At 39.5% G+C, this 23,451-nt stretch overlaps 1 protein-coding gene across 1 annotated transcript; it reads left to right on the forward strand.

The window, feature by feature from the left end:
* The first annotated feature begins 2,831 nt into the window (after nucleotides 1–2,831).
* On the forward strand, nucleotides 2,832–18,089 carry tmem161b (transmembrane protein 161B). The gene is made up of 12 exons (XM_077562033.1): nucleotides 2,832–3,086; nucleotides 6,144–6,247; nucleotides 6,903–6,983; nucleotides 8,230–8,327; nucleotides 8,805–8,961; nucleotides 12,604–12,755; nucleotides 12,848–12,908; nucleotides 12,996–13,136; nucleotides 13,312–13,425; nucleotides 14,968–15,142; nucleotides 16,109–16,205; nucleotides 16,312–18,089. Exons 1-12 carry the CDS (start codon nucleotides 3,084–3,086, stop codon nucleotides 16,587–16,589), a joined length of 1,461 nt encoding a protein of 486 aa, XP_077418159.1. The 5' UTR covers nucleotides 2,832–3,083; the 3' UTR covers nucleotides 16,590–18,089.
* The last annotated feature ends 5,362 nt before the right edge of the window (nucleotides 18,090–23,451 follow it).

The raw sequence follows: 23,451 nt of genomic DNA on the forward strand, positions 1-23,451 counted from the left end.
TAATTAAAAAAAAATACTTCCAAACTTTTGGCACCATTAAAATGACCTTAATTATGTAAAGCTTGATTGAAAAATAAATTAAACCTTTTTGAGACGGGAAGTAAGAGACTAAGTACCTCTGATTAACCCTCAATAAAGTTCAGTGGTTCTAGTAGGCTTTTTCTGACTTTTTTTGGTTTATTTTCTAGGAGAAGCCTACAGATTGTGTGCTACCATTGATTGCTATTTGGAACTATTCAGAATTCCGGCCATCTTGAGAAAAGTGGGCCCAACGTGTTATTTTGGTCATAAGCAATTTTATGTTTGTGGCAATCATATCTTTTGGGATTATAGGCAAAATGTTGAACCTTAATTTCATTAGACTATGACAAAAAATCCCAAACACATGTTGGAATTTTTTTGTATTTTGGTCACAAAGAGTAACATTTGAACAGGCGTGTGTAGAATTTTTACATCCACTTTACATGACCTAGCAGACCTGAAATATCAGACCACGCGCAAAGTTTTTAAGAAGTTGTCATTCTACCTGCAGTCGGTTTCACTTCGGCTGCAGCGTCATCTCCGTCGTGTTCCACCAGGATTTATTCTTCCTTCGCCTTAAAGCTGTTTAAGCCCAAATGCAGGCTAAATGAGCAAAGCCACTCATGAATGCTCTTGTTTAATTACACTCCCTGATGGGAAAACCACTGAGGGGGAAGCCTGAACACAGTAGAAAAAAACAACGACAAAAACCCCGATGTATATGTTTGGGATTCATATATAAACACAGCGGCCATTTTATGAGGCACACCTCCCAAAATAGCAACATTCAAGAGTACGATTGGGTTTTTAGTGGTATTTGTAGAGTTAAGGTGTTTAGTATAGTGGTTGTAGTTTATAATGTAGTGTACTATACCATCTCAAAATATGATCATACTATATTGAAGATCAAATGAGAAAATGAACTAGACTGAATTAGATCCTTGAGCAGGTGTATGTAATGAATGTGTCTGGTGAGCGTGCGTATACATCATTATTATAATAGCTTTTCTTTCTTCATGCCACAATGAAGACGACGTAATGAATCTGAGCGAATAAGAGAAATGCAGCTATCCTACGTCATTTTTATAATTAATGGGACAGAAAATGAATTCCTGTGAATTCCTTCCCAATTTTCACACAGAGAATTCGAGCCGTTTTATTTCCTGTCATCCAAACGCCCGTTTTAAATGCCACAATTCCCAATCCAAGCAAAAAGATTCTGTGCCTTCTGTAAGAGGGCCGTGCGCTACAAATAAATTATTCAGTGGTATTTGCATTTGCATTGTAATTTGCATTCGTGTACAGTAGATTACACACACTGGAGAAGGAGGCGCCGCACCAAAGAGAATTACATTCACCACCATTTTCGCTCCTGCTTGCTGAGGAGTCGACTTTTTGTTCTATTTTCTTACTGCGCTTGGAGCGAGTACACTGCTGAGATCAGTGACACACATTTCAAACTGCTGTTTGATTAATAAAAGAAGGAAACCACGTATAATGCGCTCCCACGAAAAAAGGCCTCGCCATAAAAAATGAATGATGACATTCAACAGTGAGTCTATTTGATTGACTGGGCTGAGATTTTCACTGTAATATTCTCAACATCTTTATTTATATTGTAAGACGAGTGAGCCAAAAGCAGCGAGAAGGCGCTGAGGAGATGTCGTACGGATTAAGCACTCAGGAGTATGGAATTCTCCGAGATACTCTGAAGATTCTGGCTATTATGTTTCATCTAAAAATAACAAGGCTGACTAAAAAGACGAGAAGAAGAAAAGAAAACTCCAGAGAGAGTCACGTTCAAACAGTAACAGTGATGGCGCCGAGTGTGATATGGAAGACGAGCAGCAGAATGTACAGTAGGAAGACAGCTCACTTTAATTATAAATAATCAGCAGACGCAGAAGGTACTGGTATCAAAATATTACATTTGTTGTGTTCAAATTTCATCCATCCATTTTCTACAGTACTGGTCCTAATTAGGGTAACAGGTGAGGCTATCGCAGCTGACTTTGGGCACTTATAGACAACTATTCTTACCACCTATGGAGTCTTATCAGAAAATGGGAGGAAACTCACACAGGAAGGCCAGAACTGAGATTCAAATCCCAAACATCAGAACTATGAGGCAGATATGCTGACCACTAGGTCACTACGCTGGCCAGAACTGAAAATATGTTCCAAATGAATTATTGTATTGCTCAAATCCAAAATTAAAATAAGCCTATAAATGTTTTTACCAACACAATGCTTTATGCATTTTGTTCTCACAAAATTCTCTGAGTAATTGTCTGCCTATGTAACATTGTTTGTATAAGGAAAATATAAAAGACTTCCTTGTAGAACACTTGAAAAAAAGTGCTGTATATAAAAATCTAACTTTAACACAATAATAAACATTCTCTTTTAATCAAGTATTGTATTTACAACAAATACAATTTTAAAAAAAAAAGCTTTAAAAAATACTATTGGGTTCAAGTTAAAATTCAAATTGAAGTCAAATACTGTAATGTTTACACAGTTCAGACAATGGATGAATGGATTTAGTACTGGCTTGGCAATATAAGATTGCCAATAAAGTTGAATAACAAAAAGTCTGCCTTTGTGGTCCTCAACCTAATATAGCGCTCCAATTAAAGCCTGTTCAAAATTGTACATTACAACGCATTCTTGAGTTATACTTTGATGAACATACGCCATACAAAAAAAATCATATTAAAACTTGATTTGTTCATAAATAGAAGACACGCATTTAGAGATAGCATAAAGCCGATTTTCTCACAGTGTTTTTGCAGGCATATCCTCAGACACCGGCTTAGCCGGAGTTTCACAGTGACCTCTACTGCTGTTGAAAATACTCGATAACGGAGCTGCAATCCTTTGGTTTGATTTTGACGATGTGAACCGCGCCGGTGGCCAGGGTGACAATTTGACTGAAAATAATAATTCATTTTGTATATAAACGTCGCAAAAAGGGCTTATGTGCTCCTCCTCGTGTCATCTCCGACTCGGAGTGCTGTGTGTTGTCGGCGTTGAGCCTGTTTCAGCTGCACTGCATCAACATGGTAAGTGTGTCAGCAAGCTCGATGTGATGCGCGGTGCTGTTTATTGATTTGATTTGCATGCTTTAAACGTGATTTCATGTCATCGGACATATTTCTTCTGACTGCCTTGAATAGTGATCCCATTCAATCGATTTTGCAGCAGCGTTTAGCTTCTTGCTTAGCTAACCGGTAGCTAACTCTGAGGTGCACCTGATCTTGTTTCATACTTCTACTGCATTTAGTGGACAATGTAAACGTTTCAAATAACCTTGACATGTTTTGGTTTACTGTAAGTTCCTTCTTAGTGTTTCATATTGGAGGCTGACGATATTGTCCAATACAGCAATTTAAATAGTCTGTATTGGTGACTCTGCTATACATGTTAGCTGACTAGTGAGACAGCTGATGTCTGTCTGCATGTACCTGAATCCGCTTATTTGACCCCTGGATGCCCTTAGAGTGCCTACGATGTTGAATTGTGTATTATAACTTTCTGTGTGAGTTAATAAATGGATCACACGCAGCCAATAACATAAAATAACATACGTCATTCTTCATAACCAAAAATATTCAACGTTCTCTACAGGTGAACCAAATGTGACTCCCTCGCAACTTGAATGTTAATTTTAAGTTCATGTTAATGTTTCAGTACATTTTTGCACAGCTTTCTGGTTGCTGTACTCTAACAAGAAACAGATCAGCAAATATCATAAGTGGTAACTATTCATGCCTTTCAGTGACTCCTCCAGTCTCCGCATCTTTGTTGCAACCTGCTGATAACAGTTGTTGTCTAATTTTAATTGAACCAGGAAATTTATTCAGCTCTTGTGAATTTTGCATTCATCTCACATTCTAAATTCCTATGTCAGGTAAATCAAAGGGTAATAGTGTGAAGGGCTGCACTCTTCCGCATTGCTTAGCGACCACCTGCTTGCTTCCACTCCAGGAAGCGGAGCCAGCAGTGTGGAACGAAAGTGAGTAGCACACTGAAAGAGAATGAAAATATTTTATTATTTGAGGCTTTATGTGGCGCGTTGATCTCTCAGCAAACACAAATACTACTCGCTGTTAGCTAACATTAATCTATGCATATAACAAAACTTAAAGCAGCTCTTCTTACCTTGCTCAAAGCCACCACTGGCTAATTTAACCATATTGCCATATTTTTCCCCTTTAAATTATTTGCCTCATTTTACAATAAGGACTTGAACACACACAGCAAAAAGAAAAAAAAGAAAAATGTTCAATAATGTTCTGAGCTCAGCTTCATGGGTAGGAAACCCCCTGCCCACCCCCCACAGATTTCAATTGGTTGTCTGGTGGAGGGCAGTATGCAGTATCAAGCAGTATGGGCAAGATAAGAGAAACCGTGCTGGCTCAATTTTCCCGAGGTGCGAGAATGGTCAACGGCACCCACCTAACCAACTTGAGGTGGCGGGCTTTTTGACCCATATAGCACACACAGGGATGATGTGAGGTGGCGGGCTTGAGCCACAGACAGTATGTTTGGCCACCAGTCACCTCTGAGCAAAGATAATTGCCACGTTATTGGCGCGCTCACTCCTCTCGCGCTGACTTTGGAAGAAGTATTGACTTGTGGTTTTGGAGCTTACACCAGGTGAAATGTGCATGAGCCCCGTGACCAATTTCAAATGTAGGTCTAGTGTGTGGTTCTGGCCTGTTTGTCATTCACGTCCTTTTCCTCTTTCTTGGCTGATGTGGGCTTAAAACAATACATGTTTTATGCCGGATTGTATGTCGCATCAATTGAATTAGTCTGACGTATTTATTTTAGACGTTTTTACATTTCACTGCACATTATTATTAAGAAGAATAACTTAGTTTTGGTGGACCATATCAGAGCTATTTTCATTATATATTGTTTGTTGTTTTAGTTTGCAGTGATTTAGATTTGTTTCATGTTATATTGTGGTAGCCACATTTTGCAAAGCCTGGTGGTCCGGGACGGAATGGGAGCAAAATTCGAGCTGGAAAAATATTTGCAAATATTCGTCGACAAACGACAAGAGCCAAAACGTATTTGTCGACGCTTTGTCGACAAGGGGGGTGCGGGCACGAACGAACGACAAACACCGAAGCCTCTTTGGGAGAAAGGGGGAGAGTGGAGCGTCGAGCATTTAGCCCGGCGGTGGGACAAGAAAAGCTTGGCGGGCCACCAAGCTTATAATGTGCTGGGGAAAACCTGCATCAGAGTTCTAATGTTGTGCGTCTGGTTGATGCACATGGGCATTGTTGAATTTAAAATACTGGATACAGCACTGTGCTAAAAGTTTTTTTGTTCCCACTATTTTAATTTTTTAATGCCGAGCCTTATTCATGGCATTCATTATGCCATCGGAAACCAACAAATAGAACGGAGTGAGAATCTAAAAGAAAGTGCAGATAGAGGAATGTGTAAGTTTTAGCCACCGTGGCACCGTACTATATCAGAACTGCACCACTGGTCTGTTTGTCATTTGCCATGAACCAACCAGGAAGTAGCCCGTTACCTTAAGAGCAGATGAAGCAATGCGTATAGATATGGCTCTGATTTATTTATTTAGTCTTTTAAATGAGAGATGTCATTTTTTAATAAAAAAAATTTTGTGCGCTAAGCGTTTCCTTCAGATTTCCGACTTGACTTCAGACTTGAGCCAATATGCCGACCTTGCTAACAGCGGTCGGATTAAAGCGCAGCTTGATGGAAAATGATTGAGCTCTTGAGTACTAAGTGAATATTGATCTAGGTCTGCGGGCTTGATATTGAGCTGCTTGTGTTGCTCATTCTGTGTGTCGCTACCGTAGCCCAGCCAGCTTTTCGTTCTCTTGGGTGCTTTTGGAGGCCAACATTGAGACCGATTCAATGGAAATGTAATTGTCAGGCCGTACACTTCTCTACTATGGTAAAAGAAATCATGTTTTGAGTTTGTCGTCAAGTTTGTGGTGCCTAATCTTTCGCCAATACACGGAATAATATGCTGCTACGCTATGCTGCCCAAATTATGAATCACTTCACCCACTTAAAGTGAAAATTTCTTTTTCCGTTTAAACGCCACTTAAACCTCTCTGTTTTCACAGGGTGTGATCGGTGTGCAGCTGGTGGTTACCATGGTAATGGCCAGTGTGATCCAAAAAATCATACCTCATTATTCCTTTGCAAGATGGCTACTTTGCAGTGGCAGGTAATTCACACTGGCACACAGCTTTGTTTGTTTGTTTTCTTTTCTCTTTACTGCGTTTTTTTTGAATTCTAAGAAGTTTGGAGATTATTAATAGAGATGAAAGTGAGTAGAACAGTTTTGATAGAAGAAGGCAAAGAATGACAAAAATACTGAAAAGACCCGAGAGAATATGCGGCGTTAGAGTTTTTTTTCCTGTAATTGACAGCAAGATTTTGAAACATTAAAACAATTCACTTTTATATAATAAAGAAAGCTGCTGCTACCATCTAAAAACGGGGTTCGTAATTAGACGTGGTTGTGAATTTTTTTGTTTTCAAATGATGCACTTGAACGAGCCCCCCGTTTCCAGTGTTGGCCTATGACGGTGGATTACTTGCTATCTTAAAGCAATTCACAAGTGCTTTTTAAATGTGTTAGGAACTATAAAGAGCTTTCGGGAACACTTTTGTTACATGCGGATTTCACAAATAGCTCTGAGCCGCTTGAAATGCTTTAAGTTAAATTCATAGACTTAAGATGCAGTTTGCAGTCAAACGTTGTTGCTCTCTGCTTTAAATACACAAGAAATGTGGTCTGTTGTGGAGGGGGGGAAATCATTGCATTGCTAAGTGATATTATTTCTCACATTTGTCCCATATTACTCTTATTTTGCTAGTCTGCGATGGTATCAGCACCCTACGGAAGATGAGTTGAGGAGCCTAGCTGGGAAACAGAAGGGACAGAAGAGGAAAGACAGGTATGTGTGCATGGCCAAGAGATGGGGGGTGGGGGGTGGGGGTGGTGATGATGTCACGCTAGTATACAATAGAAGTTATCCTTTCAGCCCAGAAGGGAGAGAAGATGTGGTATCTGGAGATCATCATGTTGGTGAAGAGATCACATTCATGCCTCCCTGTTAAAATCAAAAACATGTCGACACTGCAGGCGATGTGAGAGTAAGAAAGATTTTTTTTCAGCAAATAGCTGGCTGTTGTTACTAGTACAACAACAGAATGTAGACTTTTTCTTTGAGTGACACTTCTGGCCAGAAGTCAACCATAAATCATGATAATACTGTTTTCCTTTGTGGCTTATCACTGATACCTTTGTGGAAATTTATACAAACACTTTGACAAATACCGACCGTAAGGTGAGGGAGAGCAGCGTGTGCTCAGCTACTTTGTCTTGTCTTACCTCGTTTTCATCCAGGATTTTCTTCGAGCAGTAGACCTTTTTTTTTTATATTGCTCATCCGCCAACCTTGCATGTTTTGGGGATCCACTGTAGTCCTATTTAAGTGGTCACAGTCCTGTTTGTTGTGCGGTTGGAACTCAATCAATACTCTTAACAGAACAATCCAACAAAGGATTTTTTTTTGTTCACTGGTTAATTTAACTGACTTGCAATTTATTGGATTAATTTTAGTTGGTTGACTAAAACATTAGCTGAATACAATTTTGTCTGAATTTAAATTGAAGTCACTACTGGAAGTTAATCCCAAAAGGATAGGCGGAGGGTTCCAGAGTATTCCTTTTCACTGACCCTGTGTGAGGTGGGTTGCTGTTCTGTGGCACCACATGTTCAATAATCCCCCAAAAGAAAAAGATGGACCACTGTCTTTTTTTTTTTTTTTTTTGCCAGATCATGCAATGCAGCTCCCTTTCCATTGTTGGCTCACTGACTCCCTCAGTGGGATGAAGCCGAGCCCCCCTTTTTTTTTTTTTACTGTCAGGTGTCTCGGGCATGTTTTGGCCCGGGACTCTTACAGCGTCATTGTCCTGTGAATGTAGTGCACACACTGTGCTGAACAAACACAGGCCAGAACTGAGGAGGCCCATCAGATAGTTACTTCTCTTACCTGCTGTGAGTGATTTAGTTCTGCCTATAAACTGCAGTTTCAAAGAAATGGCAAGAATTCTTTTGTCATGTGCGCAGGTTTTATGTATGTCTAATTTTGGAGTGGAATTACATTTGACTCATTTTGATGTTGCTCTTGACGCCAGGAAGTACAATGGTCACATAGAAAACAAGCCGCTAACGGTACCCAAGGACATTGATCTTCAACTGGAGACAAAATACATCACTGAAGTTGACACATTAGGTACAAACATATTTTCTACAGTTTTTTGTTGTTGTTTGTGGAAGTCAACCTTAAACGTGTGTGACCTCACTAATCTAAACATGACATTCTGATTAGATTAAGAGTTTTTATCCATCTCAGGGGGCGGCCATTTTGTCACTTGCTGTCAACTGAAGATGACATCAACGTTGCTCAAGGCTCAGGCAACGACCAATCACGGCTCACCTGTTTTCTGAAGCTGCGCTGTGATTGGTTGTTGCCAAAGACCTGAGCAACATTGTAGTCATCTTCAGTCAACAGCCAGTGGCAAAATGGCCGTCCCCCTGAGATAGATAGAAACGGCTGCATTTTGCTGCTTAACTCATATTCCACAGACGCAATATTAACCAGAATAACATATTTAGACTAGTAGGGCTGCGGGTTGACTTCTCCTTTAATACAATGCTAGTTGTTCCATATAAATACTTGAAAAATGATTTCCCTTTTTTGTGCCCTCAGCATTGCACTACTTCCCCGAGTTCCAGTGGCTGGTTGATTTCACAGTCGCGGCGACTGTGGTCTATCTAATAACGGAGCTCTACTACAGTGTTGCTCAACCCTCAGGAGAAATGAACATCAGTGTGGTCTGGTCCATGCTAGTACTCGCCTTTGTCGTGTATCCTTCAATCAGTCCTTACATGACGCCGCGTCAAATGTCATCTCAATTGCCAACAACGCGCACGGTGTATTCGAATCACATAAATGCTGTTCTGTGTGAGTCATATGGAAACCAAAGACCATTTGAAAGCATCTGTTTTGTAGCGCCAGGCTTTCAAAATGACACCAGAAGGTCGTTCTTTTAAAAGCAGCTTCTTCAAATCCCTCCAGGTGACTCTGACTGTGAGCAGCTGCAAAAAGGAAAAAAGTATCATGACAGTACGATGACAGCATTGAACAATAACCTTTAATATCAGATGGAAGTTGTCCCTGCCAGAGTGACAAGAAAAATATTAGATTTCCTCAAATCGGGGCCCTGAGACTAAGAGTCAGTATCTCAATTAGTCATCGGGTGTCATCCGTTTGAAGACATAACTTACTTTTCAATCAATTAAAAAAACAAAAATTGACGCTATAAATTGTATTTATGTAAAATTGTGTACGTGCCTGGGTTCGATCAGGTGATCCTTCATTATTGTAATCCCTTCATACTAATATGTTGAGCAAAAGAAAGTGGTGCGACGAATATGTGTAATATGAATTGACATTGTGTAATATGGTGTTCCACAGGGTTCATTTCTGGGGCCTCTGTTGTTTTCATTGTATCTGCTGCCCCTGGGTTCCATCTTAAGGAACCAGCGGTAGTTAATTTAAAGTGCTTTTAAGCCTCTTAAAGGTATTATTTGCAATGCCAAGTTGAGCAATTGTAGTCCAGCTCAGCAAGCTAACGAAACACCTCCTTAAGATGCCTGGAGGTGGGGAATACAAGCAACACAACACTTCTGAAGGTGAAGAGAGACAGATTTGACGAAAAGGCTACTCTCCCTGTTCATTTTGTTCACCAGTAAACCCAATACCTAAGTTTTGAATTTGAAAAAAAAATCAATCACATTTTATTTATTAATAGCATGATACAATTGCAGAGTTGAACGTAATGCTAATTTTTGCTCGTCTCTCCTTAAAAACCGAAAGTAAAGGCAGATTTGTCATTATGGTTTTTTAAATATACATACATATATATATGCCGTACAGTTTCAGCAGATGGACATTTGAACACCCTTATTAATTCACATTTCAATCATTTTAACTTAAAACCCCCGTATAGTAAATGCCACAGGTTAGTGGTTTCTTTGTCTGTAAGAGAGGCCAAATCATTTCAGCCTGATTGTGCAGACCCAAGCAGCAGTGGAGGCTCTAAAATGATGTGGAGATCTCCTTCCAGGCTTGACTGCCAGCACCTTCCTGGTCCGCAGCGCTCTGCTATTTTGCTACGCTGAATGATGGCCTAATAATATGCATTATCCGTGCCGCCAACCACAGGAATCAATCTTTTCCAGTGCTCCTGGTCAACCTCGGCTCGCCGCGGTCAGATGGTGTGTCATTTCCTGGCTACGTCAAAAGATTGGAGACCTAAATTTCCCAGCGCAGCACCTGACGTGCTCGGTGGGAAGGAATAGAGCGAGGGCCAAATGACATGGGACCATGAATATGAGGGAGCGTGTTTCTTCAATATATGTGCTAATGGAGCACTTGATTTTCAGTTTTCATTTGCGATGACAATGTTTAAGACTATCTGGACCTGCAGCCGGCAATGCTCTGCTGTTAGCCTTCACATAACAGCGGTGTGCTCCTAAAGGAGTTTTCTAAAGGAGTTTTATAAGATCACTTTGGTGTCTGAGCATCTGTAGATACACTCCGCAAAGAGAAATATATGAGCTGCATCAAAAATGTTGCCGTTGCATGGATTAGAATGGTCTGTTTTGATGAAGTGGCAGGTGCTTCAAATACACTGGATATATTGCAAAGTCTACACACCCCTGTTCCAATGCAAGGTTTGTGATGTAAAAAATAAAAACCAAGCAGGGCTCCTCCAGACTGCCCCCAAAATGGTGGCATTTTGCACCTAAAATTTGAAAAAGTGCTACTAAAATTTTCATCTACTCAACCAGTAAATTTGCTGTGTTTTTTTTTAAGAACTACTCCTTAATATTTTTGTTTATGCTGATAAACTTCTGCTTAACATTTCAGCCAAATTCTTTAGAAATATATAGTGAAAATGAACGGGATGAATATTGACACTGTGTGCCCCTAAATCTTGTAATTTCGCCCCTAAAATGTCTTATTTGGGCCACAGTTAGTCTGGAGCCCTACTAAGGTAAATTATTTCATCTTTTATTTTTATTTATTTATTTATTTATTTTTCATTAATGAGTGCAGGGCAGTTGTGTACTATGACGGCGTATTAGGGCCGCGTATAAATATATATTTTTTTAGAGGGTGGGGACAATATTCAGAGAAAAAAAAACTCACACATTTGCCACTTTATAAAGTCGCAAATTTGCCACTTTATAAAGTCGCAAATTTGCCACTTTATAAAGTGGTTAATTTGCAAGAAAAAAAATCGGAAATTTGCAAGTTTATAAAGTGGCAGATTTGCGAGAGAAAAAAACCCTCAAAATGAGAAATACATGTAACGTAGCTATAGTCTAATGTGAGGACTTGTTGGTGGTTAATGGGACACTGTTTATAAAATGAAGGCAGGATGGAGATGGAGCTACAACACTTCCCGATCCCCTATCAGCTAACACTAACCAATCAGAAGCTAGCATACTTTAGGTAAATGCAAGTGAATGACAGAGAGCAGCAGATTCGACACATCAACTTAGCTACTTGTACACACAAAAAAAAATATATATATATATATATACTGTATATATATATATTATTTTTTTTAATGTGTAAATAATAATTCTAGAATCATAAATGTACAAGTAAATATACATTTGAACAAATTAACTTAAATGCTAGATCCTCAGGATATGGACCTTCGCAAAGCGAGGCATCTTTGTCGCTGGCAGTACCGAACGTTTCAAAGAGCGAATACTTAACATCGAATGGTTAATCTCTGCGAAAGCAATTATTATCTCTTTATTTGAAAACCCGACCAAAAAGTATTGGCACAAACATTGGAGTAGTGCGCTACGTGTATTTCTCGTAGGTTTCTGAGGTTTTTTTCTTGCAAATCTGCCACTTTATAAACTTGCATATTTGCTACTTTTTTAAGTGGCAAATTTGCCACTTTATGAAGTCGCAAAAAGTGGCAAATTTGCAAAGGTTTTTCTCGGAATCTTGCTCCCACCCTCTAAAAAAATATATTTATACGTGGCCCTAATACACCGTCGTAGTGTACCAATCCCCCCACCCCTTTTCTTTCTTTCACCCCCTTTTTTTTTTCTTTAAGAGATTTCATGCCACTGAAATCAAAAGTTCTTCTCCCCAAAAGGCATGATATGGAGTCAGTGGATTTCCTTATGACTTGTTGCTTGTACTTGCAAGTTTGGTGCATTTGCTGACATTATATTATGCAAATCTAGCTAATATATATATAATATAACGTGTGGTGCTACATATGTTTGCACAAAGGTTTATCATGGCTCTGTGTTGTTAAAGAGGAAAATAAGACTGAAAGAAAAGTATGAAAACATGAAAAACAGTAACGCAGTGTTCAAATCTGTAAGGACGTAATCGTTAAAAGCAAAAAAAAATCACAAATACTTGAGATGTACCTCAGGAGACAGTTTCCTTGACTGTGGCCCTTCAGTAAGATTCTCTTCTCTCTGACGACTCACTATTTTAAGCTGGAGGAAGGAGGTGAGCGCTCCCTCTGCATAACATTCGGCTTCTTTTTCTTTGTCAAAGCCATGGCCATCCTCATCGTGACTGAGAACTACCTGGAATTTGGTCTGGAAGCTGGTGAATGCTGCGTCACTCTTTGCAATCTGCAACCCTTACCTTCTGTCGCTCTCAATTTCAACTATCTGCTTTTTTTTTTTTTTTATTCCAAGGTTTTGCCAACTTCTCTGACAGCGCACTGCAGTTCCTGGAACATCAGGGCTTGGAGTCACAGTAAGTTTCTTTTCAGTAAAGTTGATTGCCTTCAGAAACTCTTCCTGACTCACCATCATGTGTTTTTTTTTGTTTTCTCCTTGACAGGGGTCCCATTTCAAAACTTACCTTCAAGCTCATCTTGGCCTTCCTGTGCGCCCTGATTGGAGCCTTTTTAACCTTCCCAGGTCTGCGATTGGCCCAGATGCACCTCGATGCCCTCAACGTGACCACGGCCAAATTTACACAGTGAGACACTGAATTTCTTTGTTTAGGTTTTGTTGTGTAATTCGATGCGCTTGAAGACTTTGGTTTAATGCACATATTTGACAAATGACCTTAAAATTCAGATTAGGCTTATTCTATAAAATGCCTGTGCACATATTAAGTGGCAATCTCCTTTTGTCTCTTTCAATTTTGGAAGAACTTTGCTTCATATCAATTTCCTGTCCCCGCTCATCATGGTCCTGCTGTGGGTGAAGCCCATTACCAAGGATTACTTAATGAACCCCACCCTGGGAAAGGACAGCTTGCCTTTGTGAGTAAACCGCATCCAAGTTCTGTTCCACTCAATTTGTCTATACACACAGATTTTCCTAGATTTTTATAGTAAACTAGACTAAGTGCAATTTCTGGAGAAATTGCATGGGAATGCTGAAAGCGGAATGCTAATAACTGAATGCTAACATTTGAATGCATGTGGAATGCTTTTGAAGTAAATTGGGAGATCAATTATAAAATGATGACCTCCTGGTTACTGGACAATGCACTTGACCAACTGTGCAGTATCAGACACCTGGTAATGATGATAAGGTATATGTATAGAAGTATGCGTGGAAAGTGATACTTAATAGAAAAAGTTCAATGTCTGTCCCATTGAAAATGAATGGGGAAAAGTTGATATTTACCAATAAATTGTGCAAATACCAAGTAATGTGAGATCAGACGATATTCAGGTGCTCGTCAAAAAAATGTACTACATTGTGGCCCTCATTTTCCTCTTGTAATACAATACTATCAAGAGGAAAATGAGGGCCACCAGACCCAAAAACAAAGAGCTGATAGCAAGTTCAAATTTTTTGACATCCAGTTTTCATAGGTTTTATGAGCTGGAAGCCCAAATCATGTAAAAATAAACAAATATCACTCAAGTTGTGCGCCCTGAATCTATAATCTATGAAAGTTTGACTTTTTTGAATGGAATTACGAAAATTATTCAACTTTTTGAGGATATTCAAATTTTTTGACAAGCAACCTGTATACCCCAGGAGGTGTGAATTTCTTAAAGCAAGTTGAAATTTGAACAGTGTAAATCGGAAGTATTGTGTGGGATTTGTTAGAATAAAAATCACAATAACATATGTGGGAAATTGGGAATGCTGTGGTTCTTAACGTTGTTGGAGGTACTGAAGCCTACCAGTTTCCTCTGCACATTTACCAAAACGTTTTTTATTGGGCAAAATATACGATTTATTTATCTATTTTTTTCTCTTCAAATTCTAGATATATGTATAGGGTTAACGGGTGAACAAAATGAACAGGGAGAGTAGACTTTTCATCGAATCTGGAACCACGGCTATAGACGCAAAAGTCTAACTGCCCCTGCAAGAAGTCGAGCACCTTTTTGCTTCCACTCACCTGGGAAAATGTTCTAGATTTTGAAATGTCTATGTAAACATTTGTCCATTCATCCAGAAGAACATTTGATGGGTTCTTCCACACAAGACTCATCTGACCATGTCTTTAGGGCCTTGCTGAAACATAGCACGGAGCCTTCCCTAACCTGTTGGAAGCACAACAAAGTTGTCCAAATTATTTTAATGTACGATGAAATTGAAGGCGCCTATTGGCAGAAATTCTGTGATCGAACAAGATTTGTCTCAAGACTCCTGTCCGTGTTAGCTGCGATGACTCAACAGTTCCTCCAGAGTGCGAAATCCTCTTTTCCCCGTTGCTCCAACTTTATTTCCCCTGCGGCACGCAGTCCGAATGATGGAGGGGTGTGGCGGTAACAAAGAAAAGCTGCCATCCGTCTCCTCCTTATGTGACTCACCGCAGCGTCTCGGTGTCTCCGCGTCAGGATGGCTGAGCAGACGTACGACACTCTGCGCTTATGGACCATCATACTGATGTGTGCGCTGCGGCTGGCGATGATGAGGCATCATTTGCAGGCCTACCTCAACCTGGCGCACAAGGCCGTGGAGCAGATGAAGAAGGAGGCGGGGCGGATAAGTACCGTCGACCTGCAGAAGATGGTGATTGACATCATTTGCATCATCATGCTTTTTCTGGATTCCGGGTAGCGGGGATGTTAAACTTGTTTCCATGGTGGGACGCATCCCATTTAGGATTAACCATTACTTTTAAAACGGTGGTACCTCAAATTGGGAACAGGCCCATCCATGCAAATGGCGCGGTAGTACCTGATTAAAAGCAAATATGGATTCTTGGAAGACACAATTATTGCTGCCAGTAGAAAAAGACCAATCAAAATTAAACCAAATAATTAGCAATTATCAGTAATGAATTATACAATGGCTAGAACTGGTGTCTAGCTGGGAGCTAATGTGCCGGTATTTTCAAGAGTGTATGCAGAAGACATTTGGAGTATGTGGAATTGTATTTTAATGTTAAAATTATGAAAAATATATATTTTGTAATTAGGCAAAGCTGGTTTCTTGCTTGTTTTTTTTTAAAGTTAATAGAGTAAAAAAATAAATAGGAAAGTTATAAAAAAATAACAATTAAGTAAAAACATTTTTTTTATCAAGTTAAATAAGACCAAAATTTGGGGAAATTTCAAAAAGTAGGATTTTTTTTTTAATGAGAAAATAGTTTCTTGTTTTTTGGGGGGTTGCTTATTATTATTATTATTATTATTATTTATGTACCTTAATTTAATAGGATTAAAAAGACTAGGAAAAGTTAGAATAAATAAATTACGTTTAAATTTTTTTTTTAAAAAACTAAGGAATAAAAATAAAATAAACAGAAAACTATTTTTTGTACTACTACTTTCCTTATCCCCCCCACACACGCACACACTTTTGCTAGTTTTCTTTTTTCACATGGTAAACAATTTTAAATAGACTTGGAAAAGTAAATAAATGAAATGGAAATGCAAGACGGACAAACAAGCTTTCGTAACTTGATGTACGTTCTCATATTAAAAATGGTTGATTATGTAGTTGCTGACCTCATTTCTACACCCCCCCCCCCAGGTTGCACGTGTTTTTTACTACTTGTGTGTAATCGCACTACAGTATGTGGCGCCGCTGGTGATGCTGCTGCATACGACTTTGCTGCTAAAAACCTTAGGTGAGCTTTCTTGATCCTTCAATACAGCAGACACCAATGCAAGACCCATTTTGTCATTTCTTTTTTTTTTGTTTTCCCTTTTTGAATTTGTCATTTCTGATATCAGGTGGACACTCGTGGGGTTTCCATGTTGAAGAAGAGCTGCCTTGCACTCATCAAATGGACTCTTTTTCGGGGGACGTGCCAATAGCACCCCCGGTGGCGGAGGCGGGAGCGCGCGTCTCCGCCGCCCAACTATCCGTCGCCCTGGGGGGCCTGAAGTCCGTCTTCAGCCCTTTACTGTTCCGGGGCCTCTTCTCTTTCTTCACGTGGTGGATCGCCGCCTGCCTCTTCTCCACCTCCCTTTTCGGCCTCTTCTACCATCAGTATCTCATGGCGGCATGAAGCAAGGCCCACCACCTCGCCGCAATGACTCAGCATATCATCGGAACGATTGGTTCGACTCCCAGTGCTTCCTCCACAGATGAAAACTGTGTTTTTACATTCACTCCTTTGTATTTAATTCATAAGGTTTCTTACATTTAGTAACAATCACAAACGTAACAACTTGACTCATATAGTCACAATACTGTATATCATGCTGGACACGGTTACGTTTTTTTGTTTTTTGTAAAGGTTGTCCGCAGTTATTCACATGAAAATATTAATTACTGAATTTGGAGGTTATCATGTTGGGTACCGGGAAAAAGTCATCTGAGACAAGCCGCCCTGCTTGAGTAACTCGGTGCTGAAAGTGCTACAAGTGTTCGAAAGAGTCTTAAAGTGATGGAGCAAGAGGGAGAAGCCAATCAGATGAGAAGGTTTGTGAGCGTGTGTGTGTGTGTGTGTGTGTGTGTGTGTGTGTGTGTGAGACAACCGCGACTGAGGAACGAGCCTTGAGCTCGTTCAGGGACGATTGATTGAATGTGTCCAAATGAAGTTCAAGTTGAAGATGTTGCAACAGGTTTTATTTGATTTTTTAACTGAGCCATTTTGAAACAAGTGTGGAGCTCTTTTCTTTTTAAAAAGGACGGCTCACCGCCGCCATAAGGACAAGAAGATGTGTCGGCTACTGTTGATGCGAAATTGGCTTTGTTTTCCTTTCCTTGATTGTTTTTCTTAATCACTTTTTTTTTTCATGTGCATTTTTCTAACAAATCCATTTTTAATGTTATTTTAATCAATGGTGCCAAGTGTTCCCACGGCTGTCTCAAATCACGTCTCCACCTTAAGGGCCTTACAAGTTCATGAAGAATTGTGTGTGTTTTTGTACGCGCAAAACAAGACCGAAGTGTTTCTCTTTACTAAGCTAATACAGATGTCCGAACCTTTCAACAAAGCAGGGCACAATTTCCAACATTATTGTGCCATCTTAGTTCTTTGCTACAATTGTTACATGGAACGTTTTAAGTTCAGTTTTTTTTCCCCGCTGGGAGACAAGTTGTATCTGAACACATTCTTACTTTGACAAAACTGGGAAACGATGAATGTATCAAGACTGCCTGATTGGATGTGATTTTTTTTCTTTTTAAACTCCCCACACTTCCTTTGATCCATTCTGCTACAAACCTAATGTGGTCACAGATCTTCTTCTTTTTTTGTCCTAATGACTGTTTATTGATCTTTTTGTTGTATTTATTAAAGATGTTTAGGCCTGTAAACTTATTATTTTAACACAAGATCTTGCTCTGTGACTTGAATCAGTTTTGTACATGTTCTGACAAATTAATCTTTTTCGTTTGGTGTGGCCTGTTCAGTTGGGGAAGTAGCTGGGATACTTTCAGGATTCACTTTTCTTCAGTTCAGCACCACTAAAAGATTCACAATGTAATGTACTGATGTTGCTCCTTTATGTATTTATTTTGGCATCGGAATTTGTCTTTAAATAAATTATGTTCTCTACTATGTGGATGTCCTTTCGTCCTTCACACTTGTGTGTGAGAATTTTTGTAAAAGGAAAAAAAAAAGTTATGAAGTGAATATGTTTTATTTATTTTCTTTTTCATTCTTTTTTTTTTAAATCAATTTAAAAAAAACTAGAATGTGGATGTGTCTAGTGAGACTAGATTACTCACAGGTGGCCTCATTGGTCATTTTGGTCAACATTGGATCATTCAGAAATGATCTGGAATCAGTTGGCTGCACTGAGAGAAAAGGGGTTGAGTGATTTCACACACCCTAATAGCTATTGTTAATTGAAAAAAAAAAAGTTTAATATGTACATTTCATTTCACTTCATAATTTTATCCCACCTGGTGTTGATTTTTCATTAAAAAAAAAACTAATTTTTAATCTTCATGCCCTGAAGCCTGAATGTGGCAAAAGGTCAAAAAGTGTGTATGTGTGTGTGTTGCTTTACTACTACTACTTTTACAACTACTGTAAGTTTAACCACAATTCCGAACAGGCTTCATGTTTGCATGCAAACAATGTCTCGTGTGCATAAAAGAATGTTCTTCTCAAAGCACCACTGCATTCAAATATCTCCATTGTGTGTGTGTGCGTGTGTTTTTTTGGGGGGAGGGTATCCTTAATACCGCAATAAGACTGTTACCACTCCAGTTATGATATGTCCTTGTGTAAACTGCTATTGACTAAGACGGTCAGTGGCCATCAATTTAGCGTGTTTTGCTTTTGCCAAATGACAAATGCTTCCAAAGTCCTCTCAGCGCAAGCTTTCTTCTGGGAATTACATCAGGCCACATAATACAGGCCTCGAGTGCCATTGTCGGCCGAGTGGCCGAACTGGGCCAATGCATTCATTGCTAGCTACAGATCAATAAGAGATTAGACGCTTTCCACATGGACTAGATTGGTGAAGAGGTTTCCCCCATTCACTCGCTTTTAGCTACTCGATTTTTCAAAGCTATATAGTCATTCAAGAGAGATTGTGTCCAGAGTCCTCAATAGATTTCACGATTCAAAGAAATATCCACTTATCGAGTGTATTAACTACAATAACCCCTCATTTTTGGCTGTTGATATTTTTCCTAGTTAGAATCAATATTATTTTTATTGTCATTTAATAAAGTGTGTCCTTGCGCAAACAAGCACTGATTGAGGCTGTCAATGGCCACTCAAATGTGTTCTGTTAGTAGAAAATAATACACTTTGTAACTGCCACATTGTCAATTTTGTGCATTTTGTTTTCTTTGCTTTTGGGTGTTTGTCGCCATCCACACCAGAGAGGGCGCTGTAGTGGGGTGGTCCGTGTGTATGTCGGTGAGTAAGTGAGTAGAGGAAGAGTTTAGGAAGAAGAGAAAGAAAAACGAAGACAAGAAAACAAACCTAGTTCCCTTTTTGGACATTACACACAGCCAACAAGGTTTGTTTATTTTGTGTCTGTCAATATCTTTGTGTAAGTTAAATCTAAGTTGTCTTTATTTTCTTTATGATAATTGTTATGTTTATATGTGTGTTTTGCTCCAATTTTCACGGTGGATTTATTATGGGCAAGAAGCAATAAATTCAGCAGTCAAAGAAAATAAATTGTGTCTCTGGCTATCAAGTGCAACTAAGGGAGCTATGCACTTATATTTGAGACTCAGAACATATAGTAGTATATCTGGAGACAGTGTAATGAGAAAACTTTTATTTCAATCATAGCTTGCTTTTGCAAAGAACGCAAAGAACACAATATGCATAGAAAGGTTTTCCAACTTTTTGTCATGTGTATTTAGTAGTTAGGATTAAATATGGTTAGGGCAGGGTTTAGGGTTCGGGTAGAGATTATACGTTAAAGGTGTGTGATTTGAATTGAGTGATGATTTTATTTAACTTGTGTTTTGTGTAATCCATCGTCAACTGCACGCGTTACTGATATGCACATATGACATTTATTATTACAAAGAGATTTCCAACATCTAACATAGAGGTTAATGTTTGCTATCCTGCTACTGTTCTCATGATGAGTCTCCTCCTTCACATCAACCAACAGAGTGGAGTGCCCCCTGGTGCCACCAAACGAGTGTGACATTGCATGCAAGAGGGTGTGTGTGTGTGTGTGTGCGTGTACTTGTACATACTACATTGTGAGGACAAAAATACGTCAACAGATTGAGGACATTTTGGCCGGTCCTCACAACTCAAGACCTCTTTTTGAGGGTCAAGACTTGGTTTTAGAGGTAAGGTTTGAATTGGGTTATGGTTGAGGTTAGAGTAAGGAATGGGGGTAGGCAATCGTTTTTGATGGTTGGGGGTTAGGTGAAGGGGCGAGGAAATGCATTATGTCTATGGATGTCCTCACAATTACATAAGTACAAGTGTGTGCGTGTTTACTGGCATCCAATCAGTGAGCACTTTTGTATTGTTGCTAACAAATGGATTCCATGACTTGGCGTTGAATGCAGTTGGTCAGAGATGAAGGTCTCTCTCCTCTTTCACCGTTGTTGCCCTACTTCAAGTCCCAACGATGATGATGATGATGAAGATGATGAAGAGGAGTAGGAGGACAGCACGAACCAGGCAAGCATCCAGGAGATCTTTGATTGGGAATTCTGCAAAATATTATATTAGTGTCACTTACAATGCTCTTGATTGACACTTGATTTTAAAGACAACTGGGAGCTTGTCTTCTACTTTTTTTTTTGTTTGAATAGAAGAGGAGCCCTCCAGTGCCCTTACTAAAAAACATCCTTTTGACAAGAATATATAATAAAGTAAGGATATGTGGTGAATAAAAAAAAACTCTACACACCCTTGCTCTAATGCAAGATTTTTGTGATATGATTAAAAAAAACAAGTTTGGAAGTAAAAATAAACAACTAAGATTATGCGTTTACAAAAGTGTGCACACCCGTGACCTCTTGACAGCAAACCGCGGCGTCCGCGCCGTGCGCTGACCAGCGACGGAGGCGGCGGGGTCACCGGAGTCATCTCAAATGAGTCCCTCGGGGAAAAATGGGCCCTAGACATTTGGGAGGGGGCCCTCAGTTTGGTTGAACATGCATGCCATCGCTTGAATGGTAGTCTGGGGACACACTAGACTAGACACTCAATGTCAAAGAGAACCTTTTTTTTTTTTTTTTTTTTTAAATAGAAAATGTCGCAGACTTTCATCATTATCAATTTAGCTCCTAATGAAAGGAGAGAATTATCTATCACTTTTAACACATTAGTGGATATAACATAAAATGCTCGGTTCCTTTTGAAGGCATTTCCTTTATTCTTGCGACAAAAAGACTATTATCTGGCGTTGGCGGGCGCATATTAAGCAAGAAAAGCAAGCATCAGTCATCGTGCACAATGCATAGCGGCTTTAAATGACGACATTATCTCTGATGGCATAGAGGGAAGCAGACTCAGGGCGAAGAGGGGGGTAGAATGTTTAAAATAAAGACGACAATGTGGGGGAGGGAAAAGGCATGCACACACCCTTCAACTTGAAGTGAGAAAGAGTTTCCAGTCCAAATTACAACCCGGCGGCCATTTGCGGTTGGTCATTTGTTTGTTTTTTTACTTGCTTGCGGCGTATATTAAAATAGTATTTGACAGTATCACGATATTGCTTGTATACAATTCTACAAATGCTATTTATTAGTTAACAGTAATAAGTGACAACAAACTGATAACTGATTTGTTTATTTAATCCATTTTGGGCATTTAGCATTATCGCTAATCAGGTATCCTGGGTGCCTGAATCAACACAAAACACAAAGAGGCCACCAACGATCTTTAAAAAGGCTTTTTTGTGTGTGTGTGTGAAAACAAACAGAAAATTCATATAAATCAACAATCTTACAAGCTACATTGCTACATCTGTCATTTAATTAGCTAGCATTCCGATTAGCCTAGAAATTAGCCGTCAAAATAATACACGCAATTAAGGATGAACTTAAAATACAAAGTGGCATTAAAACACACACCTGTCCGGTTAACACATAGAGAGAGATTACTGTATTTTTGCTACACTTAAATTTAAGTTTTGCCGCTCCTTCTGACTCTTTGCCAAGAACTTTAGAACTTAAGACAGTCAAAAACCACTGAGAGCATACAGTCTCACAAACATGTAAAAAAAGAAAAAAGTTACCCTATATGTAGCGGTCATATTTGGATATAATGTGGGTCGTATGACCTAAAAAAAAAGAAATAAATAATTTTGTCCAACAAATCTATATTTTCATTATAATTTTACTTGTGTGGCCAGCTATTGTTTAGTTTAGATGGCTTATTGTTAGCTTCATAACTTAGATTTGAGTTGAAAATTATAGATGTCCTAAATTGTAGACAATAGTCAATAATATTTAGAATACAAAGAATACATATTACGAGTCAATGACCCGTATATTGGAGAGAGAAACCGTTTCAGATCCTCAGTACGGAAGTAATTTTAGTCGCTCGTCGCAGGGGGTAACAAATATATGCTTGTGAGTATTGTTATTGTAATGTGTTGCAGTGTTGCTTCTCCATTTGCTGTTGAAATGGGCTAAACACAACAACGCCAATGCTATTCGTTAGCTCTTCTATGGTGTTAGCATTAAGCTAGTGGACTAAAAGGCTTGTTTTAAATAAACAACACGTAATTCTCTTTGTTTCGTTTAGTTTGACAGCAATTTTCAATAGATAGTGGTAGCTTAAAGACTTTTTTTTTTTTTTTTTTTAAAGACTTGTCCATCTGACAATCAGCTGAATGACGGTCGGTGTAAAAATAATAATAATAATAATAATAACTTAGGGCAGCACGGTGGCTGACTGGTTAGCACGTCCGCCTCCCAGTGCAGAGGACGTGAGATCGAGTCCGGGCTTCGGCCTTCCTGGGTGGAGTTTGCATGTTCTCCCCGTGCTTGCGTGGGTTTTCACCGGGTACTCCGGTTTCCTCCCACATTCCAAAAACATGCATGGCAGGTTAATTGAACTCTCCAAATTGTCCCTAGGTGTGAATGTGAGTGTGGTTGTTCGTCTCTGTGTGCCCTGCGATTGGCTGGCAACCAGTTCAGGGTGTACCCCGCCTACTGCCCGAAGCCAGCTGGGATAGGCTCCAGCACCCCCGCGACCCTAGTGAGGAAAAAGCGGTCAAGAAAATGGATGGATGGATAATAACTTAAAAGTCACATCACTTGTATCTGTTTGTGACTTCTGCCAAAGTTCCTGTGAGGTTTTATTTCTTTATGATCAAATGCTTTGGCCGGACATATTTGGCCCCCGGGCCGTATGTTCCCCACCCCTGCTGTATGAGATGGGTGTGGGATTGTTGTTCATTGTTTAGCTCACGCGCACGCACACACACACAGAGGCGCCGGTGCCACACTACCCTGCATAGTGTAACCTA

This window comes from Vanacampus margaritifer, chromosome 3, assembly GCF_051991255.1.
Source record: "Vanacampus margaritifer isolate UIUO_Vmar chromosome 3, RoL_Vmar_1.0, whole genome shotgun sequence".
Classification (NCBI taxonomy): Eukaryota; Metazoa; Chordata; class Actinopteri; order Syngnathiformes; family Syngnathidae; genus Vanacampus; species Vanacampus margaritifer.

Bases quoted from the DNA above. Each gene is read 5' to 3' on its own strand.
- tmem161b (XM_077562033.1), top strand. The intron at 6,984-8,229 runs GTATGTGTGCAT...TCTTGACGCCAG, and splicing joins GGACAGAAGAGGAAAGACAG to GAAGTACAATGGTCACATAG. The intron at 12,756-12,847 runs GTGAATGCTGCG...TTTTATTCCAAG, and splicing joins GGAATTTGGTCTGGAAGCTG to GTTTTGCCAACTTCTCTGAC.